The sequence below is a fragment of the Pieris napi genome, chromosome 12 (assembly GCF_905475465.1).
Source record: "Pieris napi chromosome 12, ilPieNapi1.2, whole genome shotgun sequence".
In the NCBI taxonomy this organism is placed as follows: Eukaryota; Metazoa; Arthropoda; class Insecta; order Lepidoptera; family Pieridae; genus Pieris; species Pieris napi.
The window spans coordinates 10214571-10231415 of record NC_062245.1 but is presented as its reverse complement, the minus strand read 5'-3'; the positions used below and the strand labels follow the sequence as shown (position 1 = coordinate 10231415).

The 16845-nt window shown below is 33.1% G+C and overlaps 1 protein-coding gene across 3 annotated transcripts in view; it reads left to right on the top strand.

Moving 5' to 3' along the window:
* LOC125054327 (serine/threonine-protein kinase NLK) overlaps window positions 1–16845 on the top strand; it is a 124548-nt gene that overhangs the window by 64291 nt on the left and 43412 nt on the right. For all 3 annotated transcript variants that reach the window (XM_047656133.1, XM_047656134.1, XM_047656135.1), the window contains exons 2-3: window positions 286–415; window positions 1590–1645. In XM_047656133.1, the coding sequence (XP_047512089.1) occupies window positions 286–415; window positions 1590–1645 (186 nt within the window). The remainder of the gene's footprint in view (window positions 1–285; window positions 416–1589; window positions 1646–16845) is intronic.

Below are 16845 nucleotides of genomic sequence, written 5' to 3'. Positions count from 1 at the left end.
TGTATATCCGTTGCCTAGTACCCATAACAAAAGCTTCACCAGCTTAGCATGGGACTAGGTCAATTAAAGTGAATTGTCTTTAAAAAAAAAAAAAAGATATGTGAGGCACTTTCTTCTATTAGATCTTGACACAGTTTTAATTAAATATAATTAACGTATAGCTTTAGTTTAAATTAAAATAATAATAAATGAGTTTTTGTTAAGATATTAACTATTTTTAAAGAGGCCATATTTTTACCAATGTATAGGACTAAATAATTTATTTAACATAAAATTTGTCAACAGGGCAGTGACGGACCCTCGTGATGGGCGGCGTGTTGCCCTCAAGAAGCTGCCCAATGTGTTCCAGTCGCTCGTCTCCTCCAAGCGCGTCTTCCGCGAGCTAAAAATGCTGTGCTTCTTCAAACATGAAAACGTATGTATATAATTCTGTCATTCGGTCATAGATCAGACAATGATAAGAACATTCATATATCGAGTGTTTCATATTTCAATAGTGCCTTCAAGATTTCTTAATAATTTAATTGCTTGTCCTGTAAAGTAATAAAATTGCATTTATCATATTCTGACCTATGGCCACAGAATTATAATAAAGTAATAATTTAGTCTTATCACACTTAAATAAAAGTAGTAATTCGTTCCTTTCTCTCAGATTGTGTCATGAAAAGATCTCTGCTTTAATTTAGGTTAGGTATTAGGTTTTGTTTAAAGCCGAGGATTAGATAAAAATATTATAATTTGCCATTTTGTGCAATACCAATATTTAAATGTTCAAATTTGTAATTTAAAATTCTTTTGTTCAATATTTGTGATATTCATAATCACATAATGACGCGGCCGCTTCGCAATTTGTCCATACAAAATGTACTCTATCGATCATCGAATCGTTTGCGGTTATATTGCATTTGTCGCCGCGAACAAACAGGATTTGCATCGCGAAAATTGGATGATTGTGTGCGTATGTCCCACACCAATACATTGGAATTGCACTAAGTACTTGTCAGTGCCACGCGAAATGGGAGCGTGGGATATATCAGGAAATACTGTGTCCCTAATCGAATTAATGAACCGGAAAGTTGGCCTTTTGATAGTGATGATGAATGATAATGATCTTTGATTAGCGTGTATTTCAAATTCAAATTCATTTTTTAATTAAGGTAACACAATGTTCACATATGAACGTAAATAAAGAAATACATATTAACTGTCCGTTTTTAAATCAAGGACGTAGAACCGACGAGAAGAACTGGCAAAAAACTCTCCGACACTCTTTTTAATCGCGAAGTTTGTTTTGCAGTTTTGAGCTGCAACCATTACACCATGTTCCACATGACATCTTTAAGTAATTAACTTTAATAATACAAAAATATATAAACGAAAACAAAACATACCTAGTTGTTCTCTATCAGCAGTAGGCATGGTGAAATAGGAGCACGCTCTTAAATTCTCAAAGGAAGCCGGTTTCATGTGGGTTGATTTATAAAAGCTCGGAATAAGATATTAATTAAAAATAAATGTCATATGTTGAATGTCACCTTTTATAAAGGATCAGACTATGCATAATTTATCATTATAATGAATTCTTCCAGGTACTCTCGGCGTTGGACATCCTTCAGCCGCCGAGTCTCGACTTCTTCCAAGAAATGTATCCTTTTATAATAGGTAGATTCTAGGTCGTTTCAAGTTTAACTGGTGCGTTGACCTCTAACGGTAAGGGGCCGAGACCCGTGTTTCTCCTATACTCTTATGTTATCCTGGTACAAATGCTGAAGCTAAAATATAAAATTAAATAACATCTAGATTTGATTTGATTTATCATATTTATGAATTATTCAGGATTACGATTATATTATTTATCTAGGTATTCTTTATAATATGTTCTATAATATCTAACATTGAATCAACAAATGAATATATTGTTGATTGCAAAAAATCATACCTGAGAATGTTCGTGGGGTCCGACTTTAATTTGGTACATAATTAAAACTGTCCATCAAACGGAGGGTACAATAATAATATTACATGGTGTTTTTGCAAGTTAAGTTTTCCATGTTAAATTTATAATAAAAATATTCTACGGTAATATTTAGTTGTTCGAAATATTCAATTCATTGCACGTGGATGGGTTATGACTTTCAGAAGGGTATAGGTGACGCAATGTGTGTCTTTATACCGGGAACATCTTTTATACTGAGCTTCATTTGTAATATACAGAACGTTGCGATCAATGGATCATTATTTATGTTTGCCACATTTCGTATTTGAAGAAGAGAAGAGAAAGGAAACTTTATTATAGATAATGAAAAAAAGAAAGTATAGTGTAGGTAACACTAGCCGTCACACTGGGTCCCTTGTGTAGTGGGCAGCTAGTCTCTTCCTTTTGACATGATAACAATACTTGACAATAAAATTTACATAATACTTACATTTTATAATGAAAGTATTCTATAACCCATAAACGGGACACATATGTTAAGAAGTATGCTACAAAGTCTATTTTATTGTAAAATATTTTGCATTTAGAATTTTTGCGGATACGGATACGCATAAAAGTGATCGACCTGTCACCTCCAAATAAAAAGCGATTAAAAAAGTCTAGGTGCAACATTGAAAAATCGTCAGCGTTTATTTACAATTTCACGGTGAGGGATCGCGCGTCGTTTCAGCAGTTACATGTCATTTTTCAGTTGGCCACGTCGTGCCGTCATATTTTCGACAGAATTGCGATTTATTACTTTCATCCGAGCGATATCGACGTATATTGAATAGATTTGTGTGTATTGGGTTTTTTAATTACATTTCTTTTGGTTCGCTGCGATCAACTTTTTTTTATTAAACGACCAAATGTCGATGCAGTTGGACAAATACATGTAAAATATAAAAGGAAATATCGATTGCTAAACAATTAATTAGTCCTAAAGTTTTTTTGATAATATGTATTTGTGTGTTTATAATATGCCGCTCGAACACAATTAATTTGTTAGACAGTGAAAAAGTTTCGTTAACTAGCAACATAATACATTCTTATACGCAAATAAAACATTTATAAACAATATTAAAATATATTTATCTCTCGCATTGGCACATTCGAAATAAAAGCGAGTATAATAAAATAAATTATAACACATTTTTCACTGTTCCCTGAGGCGCAGAGCGTCAGCTGTTCAATATCGTCGCCCTTCGATTGTCTCCCTTTAACTTTCATTTCGGAAAACCACTCGTGATCTATATATCCTGTGCTCTTTGTTTGGAATAAAAAGGTTTTAATAAATGTTAACGGTTTCAAAAAAGGAATGCGTTCGCTACGAAATTATTGAACATATTTTTTCTTATACGACTAACTTTCGGTATCTAATGGTAGTTAGTACCTTGTCATATTGTTTTATACAAAAAAGTCGTTAATAAATCAATTTAACTATCTATGGAGGTTGGGTTTTGTGAAGTTTTTGACAATTCGCAAGGTAAATGAATATACTAGAAAGAAGTCCATAGTGTATTTTGGCAAATGTTTCTCGTACAATGGAATAAGAATAAAATTTGCAATAAATCTCTTTGTTTTAATAAGAGTTTCAGGGTACAAAGCGATGACTAACAAATCATTTTCCGCGCCGAGTGTTTTATTTAAGACACATTAACGAGGTGGATAATTTATTGCCTCTTTACAATAAAGGCTCAGGTTATGACTCAATAAACAAGAAAATAATTAAATTTTTCATCATGGATGAATCAAGTACAATACGATTATTGCATAAAAGCGCTTAAATTCATCTTAAGTATAGGAATTTGAATAAAATATGTAATTGGCGTTCAGGATGCGATATACTATTAAACTAAGCCTCCATATATGCAATTTTACTAAATTTAATCATGTTATTGTAACATTTTATTATTCAATAACTCTGTTCCGACGTTTCAGTAAAAACATTGAATATCATGATTATGATACAGCTTTGCTGGATTAAAACGCAACCGTCACAATTGTTCAATTTATAACTAAACTAAGCCTACCTTTTTAGTAACTACATATCAACATATAGAACATTATACTATACTACGCCATAGTTGTTGGCTTTTTCAACAAAATTTTTTTTTAAGTTTTTACGAGAAATTTTTACATCGCTCGCTTTGCAATATATTTTGCGATGGATTTTATTTGTATAGATATGTAAAAATAAGACCTTTACATTTAATATATATGCGCAGCTTTTAAATGGTATTAAGAATTAATACTTACTATTATCACTTATAAATACCGATATAAAATATTACCTTATGTACGATCGATAATAATATACTGGAAGTTTTCTTGTAACGTTTAAATTTTTAAAACCACCCATTAGTTTATTCCGATGAAGTTTCCCATCGGAGCCGAAATAGAAATAAGTGCTTCCGTTGAATATAGTGTAGTGGCAGTTATCCCCTCATGTATCTGACATAGATATATACGCCACAACGTTCTCATGATTTACTCTTGCTTCAATGGATATTTATTAAAAATCAATAATAATAATAAGCCACTTTAATTCCATACTTTTACAATCAAATTTGTTTCTGTTTTTTGCTTTTTCATCCATTACTCCACACTTATAAAAAAGCAGGAAGCGCTTGCAAAATTATTGCTACGATGGAATTCTGAATTCTTCATCTTATTAAAATTTTCACAAAGTAAGCTATGCTTGCTGCGGGGAGTACTTTTTGTTAGTTTAAAACAAATGACAATTGCAATTTCCTAATATATAATATTAGTATATAGTAAGCTTAATAATATATCTTATTGTATATATAACTAGCAGTCCATCTTCATTTTTTTTACCCATTTTTGGCAATAGTCCCTATGTTCGGGAGAACAAGAAGCATTCTAATAGTTATATTATATTTCAAATCGGTCCAGTATTTTTTGAGTATTCACAAATATTTGGGTCTTTACTCAGTGTAATATTATGTTTAGTATGACTTTGGTGAGTCAAAAACGTATTCGATTTTGACAAACAGAGATTCGCATATGAATCGAAATTCGTTGAAGAGTTTGTGTTAATGAATACGTAACAATAATATATGTAACAAGTGTTGCACAATTACAGCTCCCTCGAAAGAGTATTCGCTAATATATAAATTCAGATCACGAACGAACCCGAGCCTTCGTATTGATTAGTAAGGCTAAGTAGATAATGCTTCTTTGTGATTAGCAGACGAAAATTAGTCACGTCAGGTTTCTTAGTGAAACCTTAGACACGAAACATGTTTGCTGGGTATATATAAGAATTACCTTGTCTTAGGGTAGGGAAAATTTCTTTCCCCAACGGTATTCCTACTTAGCTATCAGTACTCTGAAACTTCCCCAACGTTAACCAGTTATTACTGAATAGCACAAGAGGCAACACGGCTCTAGCGGGTTATGAATCGCCCATAAATATCATGAGGATATTTCCGGAGTTGTTGTCGCACGGGTCCGGGTGACGCCAAGCCAGACTTAAGTTTAAATGAAATAAAGTTCCTGTATAGGAAAAGGGAGATGTGAGAATCCCCTGCTGCCACAGGCACAGATCTGCCTGAAAAACCATTGTTTGGAAAGAGAAAATGAAAAATCTAATCAACCTTTTCAAGTGACATTGCTTGTTCTTGCTCTACTCAGATAATATCAAGACGTTTTATTTTTAGAAACCATTAACAAGGGCTCTCACTTAATCGCCGATCAAGGATTTTTCTTAGAATTCTCGTTTTATGATTTCGAGAGCTCGGAAACAAAGATGGACGCTGGATTGGCATTAAAATGCGCCGTGATTCGTGAACCGATGATCGAGCACTCTTTCCTTTGAAATATTCCTTTATTAGGGTTGAATGGGCATTCTTAGTTTCCCTCTGTTCGCTTCAAGACGTCAATATTTTATTTTAAAATCTCTTTGTTCGCGTGCACTCGATGCGCTTATTTTATGGCTATGCTAATATTAGACACAGTGCGTAGTTGTCTTTGTATGCTTGCAATGAGATTATTTCGAGTTTTGCACATTTGAAAATTTATTCAAATGTCAAGATTGTGTTACATCAAAGCCTTTGACTTTGTCATATTCATGATAAATGATCTCGATTGACACAATGTATATGTCATAATGTCGACAGGGCAATGACGCGTGGTCATTGTGACTTGTTGCAATTTCTTTGTTGACACGTGCTCTTGTTTTCATTGTCTGGACTTGTATCAATAGAATCTGAGGTCTCCTTTGTTTTCCACATGCGCGTGCGTTTCCTAATTAGTGGAGGCGAATCGTGGGCGCGGGTTACAACCTCACAGTGTCACGGTTAATTACGTGTTGTTTTTAGATTAAAGAGTCGCCGTCGTGTAATTTCTGAAACGTAATATTATTTTATGTATTCTGATTGACTCATCGTAATTTGGGTTTATTAAGGGCCATTCATACTTATCTAAGGTTGAAAAGGTCATAATTGACAGGATCTATGACTTAGTAACGAATGCTATAATGGTGACCCCGGGGTGAGGACTTGACAATCTGTGTCCATTGACGTCTGCTTTTGTCGTTGGTTTAAGTGATTTTCGAATGACGTATCAAATATTTTTATTAAAAAATAAATCAGTGGCGCTTACAACCTTTTTAGGTTGGATCTCAGATTTCTGTATCTGTTTCATGATCATTTTTAAATCGAATAGGCAAGTAGGTGGTCAGCTTCCTGTGCCTGACACATTTTGTCGACTTTTTGGGTCTAAGGCGGCTTTACTTCACCGTTCGAGCGAATGTTAAATGCACACATAGAAATAAAGTACATTGGATCACAGCCGGGGATCGAGCTCAGGGATGAGAGTCGCACGCTAAAGCCACTAGGCCAACACTGCTCAACCTTTATTGATTAGATTTTTATTAATTGCACAGATTATCTAGGAGTGAAAGAGACGATGATGATATAAATGTAGTAGGTATCTGGTATTTTAGGTTGTTATTATTATTATTAATTGCAACACACTGAACATGCGATACCAAGGTGCTGACAGACATTGTGTTTACATTCTAAATATTCTACAATATTTATAAATAATACATATTTGTGAAGTAAAACTTTGATAATGGAATTTAATTTAATTTATAAAACAGAATTATATTTCATAATTCAAGATATCGTAAGCTTATTACACGTTCTACATAAGTGCTTTAGCTTTATAGTTTATAGTTCTTCCAGCGACCCGTGTAAATGAGCCTTAATGATGCGCCATAAACATTATTATGACCGCACTACACTGTTGTACCGAGGTGAATAGTATAGTAAAGAAGATGCTCAAGTTTTAATTAGATCCATGAAAAAAAAAGTGGAAAGAAAAAGGTCGAATAACATTTAACTTTTTGTTGGACATTCGAATTTTAAATTAGCATTTGTTTCCGGTTCTTTCGTTTTCCGTTTTGAAATTGTGTAGAAAAAGGTAGCGATTACGGCGTTAACGATAAATATAAATTAACACGTATTGTCCTGAGTCTTTTATTTGGCAGAAACCTTAATGTTGTTTGCGAAATTTAATGAAAAAGCCTTTCTAAGCCCTCTATAGACTTCGTAGACGTTTTATTATCGAATAATGTGAGGAATAAAATATGGTTGTTTATTCTTGGGTAATGACTTTGTTTATTATGTTCGGTGTATTTCAAATTATTTATCTAGATAAAGAAACTTTGAACGGAATTTCGAATTGTTGAATATAATATAGGTGACAAAAAACTTAATAGATTTGTTTAAAAATGAAATTTTACGACTTGAATTAATTATTATGATTTAATGACATAACTTATTATTTTTCATATGCATCATTTTTACTAATCAGTTTTTAATTAAAATTCAAATAAAACCGTAAGAGAACATCATTTGAAAGGCTTTGTGTAGGTTTACTATTTGTAAAGAAAAATATAAAATTCGAAGATTTAGTAATCTTTAGATAAAACAATGGAGGCTTAGGTAGAAAAAGGCATATTAAAAACATAATACGTTTAATAAAATATAGTTGTCAGGGTCCCCATACATTACCTTCGTAATTACCGTAGACCCCCTTGTCTGCTCCAAGGGTTCACTTAAAATATTAGTCTGCTACTCGCCGTGATTCAATGCCGAAATATTTTTTGCTCTCCTAAAACCTAAATACCAAAACAGTCTAGCAGTATTTCTGCTTGTAATGAATGCAAATGAACGTAATGAATAATACTTGTAAGCTGTAAGGTATGAAGAAATATTGAAATTTTGCTCATTGCTCATTTGGTGTGTAAAATAAAAGCCGTGGCGAATTAGTCAGTATTACTACAGCTACTTATTACACAATATCTAAACCATTACTTTAAACAACAAAAGCAAAAAACGAATACACTTTCAGATAAAAAACAGTTTACTACTACCTACTTATACAAAAAATATATACACATACATATATATATAATTAATTGATATATTTAATGTATAAGAAGGATAACAAAGACATTACGTCTATAAAAGGATACCAGACTTATGTTTCATGTTCATTTGTTTTTTATAATAGGCAAGTAGTCTGTGCCTGTCACACCGTCGACAATTTTGTTCAAAGGCGTGCCGGTTTCGTCACGATGTTTTCCATAACCGCACGAGCGGTCGAGTCGGGGAACTTACAACGTTAGGAATGAGAGTAGCTTGTTCAAGCTTAGGCCAATACTGCTCTTCTCAATGTGTGTATACCAGGATTAATTCAATGCGTACCGTAATGTACTGGGGTCCATACGAACCCATTTCTATGAAATCGGAAACGATTAATCGAGTATACAGTTTGAGTTTACTCCTGCCCGTTTGCCCCCTGTTTTATTTAAAAAAAAAAAAAAAAAATACAGATTCAGGTAATTAAATTTTGGGTGGAACAGTATAATATACTCAATGGATTATTCAAGGTTTATTAAGATTATAGAAGTGAAACTTCTTTATCGACGTATGTGAGAAATTTTGTAGCAAATCGTCACGTTTTTCGGTTAGGTACGCGCCATGTTGCTTTTTGAAGTCGAACTTCTTTATCGGCGTTGGAAAAAAATTACCGTCACATTTTTCGGTTACGCGCCATCTTTTTCTTGTCCCTACCACGGTTGATCCGAAGAGATTCAAAGCCAAAAATATATAATAACGATCACAATGATAGTAATAATTCTATTACAATTAATGAAATTCTGTAATAATCTTAGTAGTAATAAGGTAAAATAAAATAATTGTATTTGTATTCATGTCTATGATAATAAAAACCTTTTGTTAAACTTTATCTAATAAAATTTATTTAACCAATTTCTGTAAAGTTGCATATAATAGACCATTTTTCGAAAAATAAGGTCATAAAGAAGTTTCACTTCTTACGTGTGTACACCTAGTACACGCACACATTTTTACACGCTTTATATTAGCTTCACCTGTATGTATGTATGTATGTAACCGACTCCTTCGGACTCGATTTTGACCCACTTTTAACGGACAGATTTAATTCAAACTTTGTACACTTGAATCAGCGACAATATAACAATTACATAGGTATATCTCGAAAAAACAATGAAATTTTTTTAAGTCCACTAAGCAATACTATTAAATTGAGACAACACGTATTGCTGCTAGGACTAAAAAGTGGAAAATAAATATACATAGTTTAAAAAAACTATAAAACATGCTTTTTAATTATTATTCACTTTTTAGTTTAAACTATATTTATTTATTTATCCATCATGAGTTAAAGTTTGTACGCAACAAAGTATGATTTAATGAATTTCCTACCATATCTCATGAAACTAAAATCCTCACAGCTCTTATAGTGGGTTCTATTTATTAGATAACACGTGACTAAATAGTTTATTCTCTAACTGGATACATTCGCATCCTATATCCATTTACCCGATAAACTTATCCGCCTTCTCATTTGCATAGAGCCTTGCACTCAACGAAATTAAATATGGCCGGTAAATATTTGCGAAGGCCCAAGTGTGTTTACTCGACATGAGTACTAATTGATTCGAATTTTAAATTTTACTTTTGCCTTTCCTTCGCTAATACGTTTAAACTTTTTAATATTATGTAATCGGTCTTGTCGTGTACTTGTCTCCATGGTTACTGCTTTTTTTGATAAAGAGTCATCCTAGAGAACCAGTAGTTCTGTACTCGTAGTACGTAGTATACAGTTGGTATATATTTGCTTTATCCTAGTCAAAATTTAAAAATCATTTAATCATATAGGTAACACAATGTACACTTATGATCGTCAAAAAAAAGAAATGTATATGAAATGCTTCTAACTTTACATTTAGTGCCAGTTCTCAAATCAAGGGCAGAACGGAAGAGAAGAACTGGCAATAAACGCTCCGCCACTCTTTTTAATCGTCATGTTTTTTTATAGTAACAGCTGTTTAAAATTTCTTAAAATATTACCATATACGAGAGTTCCATTATGGTAATATTTTAGATCTAGACTGTTTTATACGAAAACTATGCAAAACTACTCCTAACTTAAAAGATGAATCTTTTGTTGCTTTGACCAAAACATAATATGTATAAAAATCCAATGTATAAAATTCCCGTGTCACAATGCTCGTTCCCATACTTCTCCGAAACGGCTCAACCTATTCTTATGAATTTTTTATCTGTTAGTTAAGAACTTGTAACTTGAACTCTGAGGGTTTATATAGAGAAAAATCACGTAGTCATGTACTAAAGGTTCATTTTTGTTGTCAAATTATTACATACCAAATAGAAAAGATGCTTGCTTTGAATTTTGTCTTCATGAAGGGTAATAATTTTTGAGTTTTACGTGTGGCAGGAATATTATTATAACTCAGGTTACCCGTCACAGCCTAAGCACAAATCTGTGGAAGTCGTAAATATTTACTCAAGTCATAAAGAAAGTCATAAAACTTATAAGAAGCCGTAAATTTTCAACAGTTTGGATATAAAGTTTTTAGTCACGGGTGTTTATAAATTCTTATTAGACGATCCCTATTCGCTGCTATCTTAAAGTAAATTCAGTTTAATTTATTTTCTATTGTATAGTCCTACTCTAGACACTGATGTGAGGTAGGTATTTGCGAAAGTAATATTTTCTAATTAAATTCTTTAATACGCTTTACGTCTAACATCGACTAAACCAAGGTTCTTATTAAAAAAGCTCTACGTGTACGAGCTTTTGAGGGAAATAATAATAGGCCTTTTATTCTAAAACGTTTTTGATGGACCATTGGGTCGGTTTTAGTACAATCGCAATGGATCAATTTGAAAAATTTGATTTGATCACTGGGCTTAAAATTTGTTTTTGTTTTAAAATGGTATATGGTTACTATTGTTATTATATACAATTGAAATGTTACCTTTACTAAAGATACTTTTTAGAGGGAAAATCCTCATGAGAGGTTTAATTAATTTTGATAATAGCTTAGAATGCAACGCTGAGCTTGTAATTTTACTAACACGTTTGTCTCTGAGGATAAGAGCTAGGTTTAAATTAAATTTTCCTCTCTTGCTTAAACTTATTCTAGGTAAAGTATTCAAAAGAAAAATTTAGTTTCAACAGATTATAATGCGTTTGTCACAATATTAAAAGATTTCGCTTGGTTTATCGCCTAGTTATTAAAACTTAGAATTAATTGTATCTTCGTAATAATTACTAATATGCATGAAATAACTCTTAATTTTGCTATCTCTGTCTGAGTAAGGGCAGACAACAATTACAAGTACTTTTCCCTTATCTAATTTAAACCCACTGTAGGTCATATTTTAATATTTGTATTAAGTTTTAACAATATTCTTTCTATTTTAGCAAGGCATTGTTGTAAAGAAACCGTACTTTCGATAAGGCGTTGACTGTGGGCTTCTAAAAACCATGAAGAACATATGTGTAATATGTGTATAAATAAAATTATTGCAGCACAATAACTGAATATTGCCCAACCGAGTAGTTTCCAAGTTTTTATTCGGAAAAAGTGTACCGCTGTTTCGGCAGGCATTGCCACAAATCGTTTACAGCTTTTTGCTAAAGGCAGTTACCGACAGATGTGCTTTGTTTTTGTGAACTAGCATTTAGTCCAGTTTGTTGAGTGAAATGAAAAGTTTGCAGGCTTTTTACAGTTTATGATACTGTTTACGACTTTATTTATCACATATGAGTACCGGCGTCGGCTTCGATCTTAGTATGGGCGTAGGATCAACCCCCGAAGAAATATTTGTTATAATTTGGTAGACACAGATGCTCCGTCTTGGTTAAATGATACAGATCTAAAGTGTTTAAAAGTCGTGGAACAAACAGCCCGTCACGGTCAAAATTTATTATAAAATACTAAGAACAAATTTTGCCTAGTGGGAGCAGAAAATTGAATGGACAATTAAAAAAAGCAGACAGAAAAATATGTGCAATACAGTGTACACGAAGGTTAATTATATATGAGAATTATTAAACAGTATCGAAACGTTTACACAGTTAAATAAATTACAATCAGTATAACACTGACCACATAATCAGGATTTAGTTATCGGAATCTGGTTAAAATTTCCCCGGAACAGCTGTGCAAATTATAAAATACGGACGCAATTATTTAATGAAATGGGAATCCAAACATTCATCCGGTTGAATGGGCTTGTCAGGATTCAATATCGTTGAGTTATGGTTATTATCTGAATGATTAATTGTATTAGTTTTCGATTCACGTATCAGAACAAATGCTTGAAATCGGTTCGAGTAATCACGGGTTAAGACCCTCTTTCTATTTATAAACAATATTTATAAAAAAATAAAAAAAAATGTGGCTCTACAACCTTTTGGGTCGCTAGATCTGGAACTTAGATTTCTGGATCAGTTTCATGATCATTTCTCAATCTAATTGGCAAGTAGGTGATCAGCCTTTAGTTTTTATTGGGTCTAAGGCAAGCCGGTTTCCTCACGATGTTTTCCTTCACCGGTCGAGCGAATGTTAAATGCGCACAAAGAAAGAAAGTCCAGGGATTAGAGTCGCACGCTAAAGCCACTAGGCCTGCTCTAAAACAATATTTATATAATTTGTATTATTTTGAGGAAGCCTTTTTAATTATATCGAACGTTTTTGTGATTAAAGCAGTAACAAATAAATATCAACACATCCTTACACTGAACATCACGTACATAATCTAAGCACGTTGTATGTTTTCGATTTCCATACGTAATATTAGCTAACGAATCTTCTGAGATTCTTATTAGTACTAGATTTAATTATACATTAAGGAATTTAATAATTTACGCACAGTTCTTATGAATTTTGCTTAGTAAGTTACGTAATATTAAACTGGTTTTTCATTGCTAAGCGGCTTAGCGTAGCTTGGGACAACACGATAGATAAGGCTTCTTGGCGCCTTACATTGATAGAAGCTTAGGAAAAACACAATTTTATCGATCCTTTGAAAGTCTTGAATTTATATTGGAAGAACAACTTACATCGTATATGAAAATAAATCAGTGGCGCTACAAACTCTTTAGATCTTGGCATCAGATTTCTGAATCTGTTTTATGATCATTTTTAAATCTAAAAGGCAAGTCTCAAGTCTCCAGTGCCTGACACACGCCTCGACTTTTTGGGTCAAAGACATGTCGGTTTCCTCACGATGTTTTCCTTCACCGTTCGTGCCGGGAAATTATCGAATTATCTAAATTGTTCCAATTTTTTCCGCGAGACATATCGACAATACAGTGATTGCATTGACGCATTGCACCGGCCACATGAACGTTTTTCCTCATATCATATCTTTTCATGGAATTGTTCATACTTGTTTTATGCAATATCTTATAAAGTACCTTGAAGCTCACTATAAAGCTGTGCGCTTCTTCCTTAAAAGCCTTAAGGATTCGCCTGATAAAACTTTAGTGCGGTTTATAAAAGTTATGGGTTTGTTTTTACTCGACTTGTCTGTGCCTGATTCTTAGTGTTATAAATTCCTAACAATCTTCAGACTGTTTATTGGTGATAATTATTTTTAAACCTTAGATAAGAAAATATATATGTAATCCACAGTCAACTGCAAATAGTAAATTTATTAAAATATAATTAGTGCTGTATTCATATATGTTTTTATCGTATAATTCTCGTAAAAAATATATATGTAATGTACGAGAATGTAGATTAACATAATGCAATGATATTTTACAAAATTAACGTATACAGCTCTCACGACTTACTCAATGCGTTAGGGACACATTTGTATGAGTTATTATTACAAGTTTGCTCGCTATTTTCAGTACTATCCGCGAGAAAGTTGCAAAAATATAAACAGTTTCACATAGAGTTATAGTGAAACATGATTCGCCGGACGGCATACAATTTTAAATACAGAACCGATAATTATAAAATTGAGATACAGGGAGTGAGGTTTTCGATAATATTATTTTGTGTTTTAAAGAGTTAAATTGGCTTGTATAAAAATGAATAAAATATATTAAATTGGGCCTTGTCAATATTATAGGTTTAGTTTTTGTAAATACTTTACCAAAAATTCTCTTAAGTATGATTAGAAAATATAATTTATGTAAAACGACACAGACAAATACACAGCCAGATATAATTAACGAATCGCATTTTATAAAGAAACTGAATACGCAATGTATCACACTGAAGTGAAAACTGTGATTTAGATCAAAAGACTTATAAAGAGAACGTGCCGGAAACAGCACTATTTATGATATAATTTTGTATCTTTATCTCTAGATTTGTGACTGAATTTTTATTATTTTTTATATATGGTTTAATTAAATCTTAACCAAACCATAACCTAAGCAGTGTTGGCCTAGTGGCTTCAGCGTTGGACTCTCAACCCTGAGGTCGTAGGTTCGATCCCCGGCTTTGCACCAACGGCCTTTCTTTCTATGTGCGCATTTAACATTCGCTCGAACGGTGAAGGAAAACATCGTGAGATAACCGGCTTGCCTTAGACCCAAAAATTCTGGGGTGTGTGTCATGCACAGAAGGCTGATCACCTACTTGCCTATTATATTGTCAAATGATCAGGAAATACAAAAATCGAAAGCCCAGACCTAAAAAAGGTGGTAGCGCCTTTGACGAATTTTTTTAATTACCATAAACTATTTTTTTTTAGTCTTTACCATCTTTTTAAAATACTGATATTTGTATGCACACAATAGAGTAATGCCAACTGCTGTAATACATTTATAAGAATAGTAACTTTCTTATCCTGTGGACAAACTATGTAAAAGTTGGGTAGAAATGTCATATTTTTAATTTCCATTGTCTAGATTAGCATCCTGATAATTCAGTGTCGGAGTGACGGGGGCGGAAATTTGTTGCCGTCTTTGTAGATGGAGTCAGCGGGCTTTTCCTTCGCAATTTATTACCTCGATGGAAAAATTGTGGAGGAATTGTTATTCGTTTTAAGTGTTTTACTGATCAGACACGACGTAAGGAGGGCGAGCGCCACGTTTTTGGGCTTGTTCGGGATAAAGGGGCTTTGCGAGATTATTTACGCTGGTGTGGGTAATTTGATTTTTGAGACGTTGAGTTTGACGTTCATGTCGCAACGTCTCTTAGGTAAGATCCAGAGTGGCGAGTTAGAATGATCTTTGACATCCGTATGTTGTCGTCCCAAATTATTCATCACTATGTGGAACCAGCTGCCCACTGAAGTATTTCCGTAGCAATTCGACTTTTCTTTTAAGAAAAGAGCACCAATTCTTAAAAGACCGGCAACGCACTTGCGAGCCTTCTGGCAATGTGAGTGTCCATGGGCGTTATCACTTAACATCAAGTGAGCATCCTGCGCGTTTGCCTCTTATTATAAAAATATATTTACGAATCTTGTAATACTGTAGTGTCCTAGGTATATATATACATCTGACGAGAGCAGACACATAGTTTTTCATTCCTTGTGTTTATAGATTTTTAGTTTTTAATTTCGATAATTACTGACGATAACTGTACTTCCGGTCAAAGTAGGATCTGTTTTCAGCGCTTCCGCACAGTAAAATATATACATAATTTACGCAAATAAAATTTCAGCTCAGTGAACCGCAATCCCTGCCCCTACTTTATTCATCAGGCTCATACATTTCACTATATTTGCTATGGCGTAATTGGTGATATAGAAAACAAACATTATTTTAATTGCATGAAGGTTGGTCTCGCGTATATGTATTTTGGGCGCCTATTTTCAAGTTAATGTAATATGCGGTGTGCGTCGCGTCGTGTCGGCTTTTAAAATTATCATAGCTTAGAAATACTTGCCTTGTGTATGATATAATGAAGTAGTTTTTGTTGGTCTACTGTCGTATAGCTTTAGTAAGCGAAGTTAAGTTTTTTATTTATTTACTTTATTCCACCACTACCTTTACAGTTATTACTAATTCGATAGAACGACACAATATTTATACCCACACCAATTAGAATTAACCTAGATAAAAAACATTAAAAAAAAATATATTTATATACCTAAATCTTATACCTAATATAGGAAGTTTTCGTAATACAATGCGACAATTTTGTATTTAAAGATGGTGCCAGTTCATAATTTGTCTTTGTAAGCAACTGTTTTTTAATTAATTTATTGTCCGCCTATTATTATGTGTATTTAAAAAAGTAAGATGTTAAAAGTTTATTAATAATCACAGTTTTTTTTTAATATTAATATTTACAACAGTGTTGGCCTAGTGGCTTCAGCGTGCGACTTTCATCCCTCAGGTCGTAGGCTCGATTCCCGGCTGTGCACCAATGGGCTTTTAGTCTATGTCCAAAAAGATCGCGAGGAAACCGGCTTGCCTTTGACCCAAAAAGTCGATGGCATGAGTCAAGCACAGAAGGCTGATCACCTAATTGCCTATTAGATTGACTTGAAACAGATATAAAT